We start from the raw sequence: 5084 nt of genomic DNA, 5'->3' as shown, positions 1-5084 counted from the left end.
TCTGAGTAGACAGTCGTCTCACCGTCGGACATCGGTACAGATTCCGCACCATGGATGAATCCTACGAACGCACGCTTCATGGCAGGCTAAACCCGGGACGGACTTGCACGCTGATCCGTCTCGACGAGGTCGGTGTAGATGTCCGGCACAGGGCCCAGTTCGCCGATCTTGCCGATGAAAATGTGAATTCCGCCAAAGGGGACCCGGTACCCGTACTCAATTGAGCCGGCCTCGGGGGCCCAGCCTGCGTCGTCGATGTAGAGCTTGCCGCGGCGATTCTTGGTCATCCGTCCAACCGTGTATCCCTTGAGTCCTTCAAAGTTGCCCTTTAAGAACTCGAAACCATCGTGCGATAGCCCCACGGTGGGCGCCAACTGTCGTGGAATTAACACGTCAGATGTCCTAGTGAGAGGACTTAGTCGTGGAGCCATCGCAACGAGATTAGCAAAAAGGGGTTAAATCGGACAAAGGACACGGGGAGTTTATACTGGTTCGGCCCCTTGCGGTGAAGGTAAAAGCCTACGATCCAGTTGTGGTGGAATTGATGGGGTCTCGATGAGCAAGGAGCGAATCCGCTTGACCTATCTCTCGAGTTGTTGTTTTGTGTCCCTGAACCGCCGCCGGGTCGTCCCTTTATATACACAGGTTGACGCCCGGCGGTTTACAGAACACCGAGGCCGGCTCATACATGTGTCTGGCTCGGTTTCTACCTTTCCTAACTTACAACACAAGTTTACACATCTCATACCGGTTTACGTTTATGGGCTCTAAACCGCCTTTGGGCCCTCGGCCTCTAAGCCTCAATGGTAGAGCGCCATACTCCTTGTCTTCATGGGCTTCAATACGGATGAGCGTAAACCGGCCCCTCCTGGGCGGTTTACACTCAGTAGTCATATCCCCAACAGGTACCGAGCTTTGTGTTGCCATCTTCACAATTGGGGTACAAACCTTTTTTTATCCTCTAACATGTGATCAAACTTCAACTTCTCCTTTTGACTTTCACACTGTCTCCTTGCATCAACAATGACCCGGCGAAGATCATCATCGGGCACATCGTCTGGTTCCTCTTGATCTTCAACAGCTTCCCCTGTTGCAGCATCACCGTATTCAGGGGGCACATAGTTGTCATCGTCCTCTTCTTCTTTGATGTCTTCCATCATAGCCCCTATTTTCTCTGTGCTTGGTCCAAATATTATAGTGTGGCATGAAAACCTTATAAAGCAGGTGGGTGTGAAGGGTTTTTGAGTCAGAGTAAGGCTCCGTATTCCCACATATAGGGCATGGATAACACATAAAACCATTATGCTTGTTTGCCTCAGCCACTTCAAGAAAATTATGCACGCCCTTAATGTACTCGAAGGTGTGCCTATCATCGTACATCCATTGCCGGTTCATCTGCGTGCATTATATATAATTAAGTGTGTCAAAAATCATTACAGAACATCATGAATAGATAATTAAGTAAACAAATTAATAGAAGTTCATCGTCACATTAAAACCAAAGTACATACATAGTTCTCATTGAACAAAATATAGCTCTCCAGATCATCTAATTAATTAAACTATACATTAAAACTATGTAAAATATTTCAATGTGAAAACAAATGCGATTATAATCGTAACCAAGGTAACAATCGATCCAATAGCATAATGATACCAAGCCTCGGTATGAATGGCATATTTTCTAATCTTTCTAATCTTCAAGCGCATTGCATCCATCTTGATCTTGTGATCATCGACGACATCCGCAACATGCAACTCCAATATCATCTTCTCCTCCTCAATTTTTTTTATTTTTTCCTTCAAGAAATTGTTTTCTGCTTCAACTAAATTTAACCTCTCGAAAATAGGGTCGGTTGGAATTTCCGGTTCACATACCTCCTAGATAAATAAAATCTATGTCACGTTGGTCGGCATAATTGTCATAAACAATAAATGAACCAAATAGTTATAAAAGATAATATATACCACATCCGAATCATAGATAGGACGAGGGCCGACGGGGGCGGATACCAAAACCATCGCACTATATAATAAGAAGCAATAATAAAAGTAAGAAAATTATACAAGTATCTATCTAAACATACAAGTAAGAATTTTTTTCCTTTTAGAAAGAAGATAAGAACAAGAGGCTCACCACGGTGGTGCCGGCGACGAGATCGACGCGAGTGATTGACGACAGTGAAGACGGAGACGGGACGTGACAGACCGCTAAACCTAGACAAATATTGAGGGAAATGGAGCTTGGAGGTCAAGCTTGAAGAGGAGAAAGCTTAAGTAGTGTGGCTTGGGCATTCCATCGAACACCTCATGTGCATAGGAGGTGAGCTAGAGCACCACAAAGCCCTCCCCTCGCCGGCCAGAAAAAACAAAGCGGTGTGGAGTGCTCTGCTCGCCGACGAGGGGGTATATATATGCACATCATTGGTCCCGGTTCGTGGCTTGAACCGGGACTAAAGGACACCCTTTGGTCCCGGTTCAAGCCACCAACCGGGACCAATGGTGGTGGGCCAGGAGTGAGGCCCATTGGTCCCGGTTCATCCCACCAACCGGGACAAAAGGGGCCAGACGAACCGGGACCAATGCCCCCACGAGGCCCGGCAGGTCTCCTGGCCCCCATGGGTCCCGGTTCGTGACTGAACCGGGACTAATGGGCTTATCTGGCCTGAACCAAAGCCCTGTTTTCTACTAGTGTATCAACCTGAATTCTATAGTTGTATTTTTTCTATCAAGGTTATTGTAAGGTCCGGAGGCTTAAAAGAAACTCTTTTTCTTTCGATGGAAATAAACATGTAATGTGAAAAATGAAAAGAGGGGCTTATATCTCGACCTCTGCATCATCAGAAGTAAACATGCCACTCTCATTCTTATATAAGAAAACTGCCAAAAAAAGAACAAATATTAGAAACGAAACATGTGCATATATACCGAATAGAGAAAGTAGTGGCTGCACCCACGTTTGGTGCACCCACGCAATGAATAGTAAAATAAAAAAATTGACAAAACATCAGTAACTTTGTGGCATTGCTTATGAGCAAATCTTTTACTAGCTTGCAAAGTTTGCTCGCCAAATAACAACGAATGAACTCCATATGAAATGAAATACAACTCTTGCTCACCACCCACGTTTCAGATTTTATATTTGAGCACAATCTTTACTTTGTACCAAGCTCCTCGAATATCATTTGGCTACAAAATTTTGCAAGCACCTAAAACATTTGCTCATAATCGGATCTGCAAAGTTTCAGATTTTTTATATTTCTTTATGCTAAGTTTTCAATCGTGGGTGTAGCGGTGGTGCAATGTCCGTGGGTGTAGAACAGCCACGCTCGTACAGAATAATCAATTATTTCACTTGTTATTTACGTATATGACAGGAGGTCTATCCGTAAATTACAATGTGCATTGTAAAGGGCACAATACATATGGCAACCTTCTCATGTCATTGACCAACCAGAGAAATGAAAAGGCAAAAGAGAAGAAACGTGGTGTAGGAGAGTCAACTTGTCAACAGCACCAAGGAATCGCTTCTTAGTTACCCGAAGAAGTCCACCGATGGATTAACTAGAGAATTAATTAGTACTCCCTCCGTCCGGAAATACTTGTTGCAGAAATGCATAAAAGTGAATGTATCTAAAACTAAAATACATTTAGGTATATCCATTCCTTTGACAAGTATTTTCGGATGGAGGGAGTACTAATTAGTAGTTCTTGGAGATGGCGGCGGTGATGAGGGCCTGCCTGAACTGGTGGACGGCGCAGGGGACGCGGAGGATACCCTCCTGCTTGTACCCGAACTCCTGCGCCGCCATCTCCAGCAGCGCCGACAGCGACGGGTGCCACAGCGCCTCCACCCTCACCACGAACCGCTCGCATTCGTCCTCGCCGTCGCCCACCACCAGCACCGGCACGCACCCGCGCGGCACGCCGCCGTTGGTGCCGTCGCTCACCCGATCCGAGAAGCTCAGCCGCCGGATCAGCTCCCTCATCGTCGGTGTATCGCTGACGAACGTAGGAGATACTAGCTAGTATATATATAGCTAGCTGTTACCTGTTAGCTAGAGGTTAGATTTCGATCGATCTGAATTTACATGTGTGTTTGTGTTTCTTGGCGTTGGCGTTGGCTCTCCTTTTATAGGCGATGGAATGGTTGATTGGATCATGAGTACTCAGTCATGTGGTTAGAGGGAGAGAGATATGTGGCGGGTATAGAGAGAGAGAGAGGAATGGAAGTATTACTGTTCTGTGGTGGCGTAGCAGTCGTGGTTGGGGTCAACCTCCATTGCATTCAAACATGTTGGCTATCGTATCATCAGCATCGTTGAAAGTTATGAGCATGGAATTTGGTTAGCTACACGCATTATAATATTACTATTTCCCCTCAATTACCCAGCTATAGCTAATGGAATAAGACTTTTCAAAGTTCATGAACCGGCCGCTAGATTGGATTAGTTAATTATTATATATCTAGATCATGCATGGGCATTGTTTTTTCTCTCCAAATTAACATTAATTTGACTATAAGAGAGTTTATGCTTCTTCGAGATGTATCATGTATGTTCCTTCATTGAGCCAATTAGACATGTACCTGGGTTTTTTTCATGACATAAACACTATATTAATGCATAGAGATGATGAAAAATATGTGTCTCCATCCTCTGACATGTAGGTGTATAAGCGCCGCATGCAGAGTTTCTTTTAAGCGTACGCATAGAACTGGAATATGGATGTGCATGCATGATCTAATTACATATTTTGTACCAATTAACCAAATTTGAAGATTAAGAATAGTCCTCTATCACGCTGAGAGGATGAGTTCGTCATGGATTAATCAGTTTGAAAAATACTGATACCAAACCTAGCTACCACCGGCAGCTAGAAGACGGCGCCACATGCTTGTATGTTTGTGTTCTGTCCTACGAATTCTTCTTTTTCTAGGTGGGAGGTCGACTTTGGGGGTTCTAATTAACATGCATGCAAAATGGTATTCCGTGGTGGGATAGGATTTGACGTTGACAGCGCTATCGAGCAGGGATAGCGAATGATCTCAATTGTATGATCAACCAGTGGAACTTCTCAACTGT

The 5084-nt window shown here is 44.7% G+C and overlaps 1 protein-coding gene across 1 annotated transcript; it reads right to left on the bottom strand.

Moving 5' to 3' along the window:
- Positions 1–3701: 3701 nt before the first annotated feature.
- Positions 3702–4080, bottom strand: LOC123156841 (auxin-responsive protein SAUR71-like). The gene has a single exon (XM_044575027.1). The coding sequence runs from the start codon at positions 3987–3989 to the stop codon at positions 3702–3704; it is 288 nt and encodes a 95-aa protein (XP_044430962.1). The 5' UTR covers positions 3990–4080.
- Positions 4081–5084: the final 1004 nt, after the last annotated feature.

Source organism: Triticum aestivum, chromosome 7B (genome assembly GCF_018294505.1).
Source record: "Triticum aestivum cultivar Chinese Spring chromosome 7B, IWGSC CS RefSeq v2.1, whole genome shotgun sequence".
In the NCBI taxonomy this organism is placed as follows: Eukaryota; Viridiplantae; Streptophyta; class Magnoliopsida; order Poales; family Poaceae; genus Triticum; species Triticum aestivum.
Note: the sequence above shows the minus strand (reverse complement) of the source record. Positions and strands in the feature narration are given on the sequence as shown.

Excerpts from the sequence above, each read along its gene's own strand:
- LOC123156841 (XM_044575027.1), bottom strand. The coding sequence starts at position 3,989 with ATGAGGGAGCTGATCCGGCGGCTGAGCTTCTCGGATCGGGTGAGCGAC.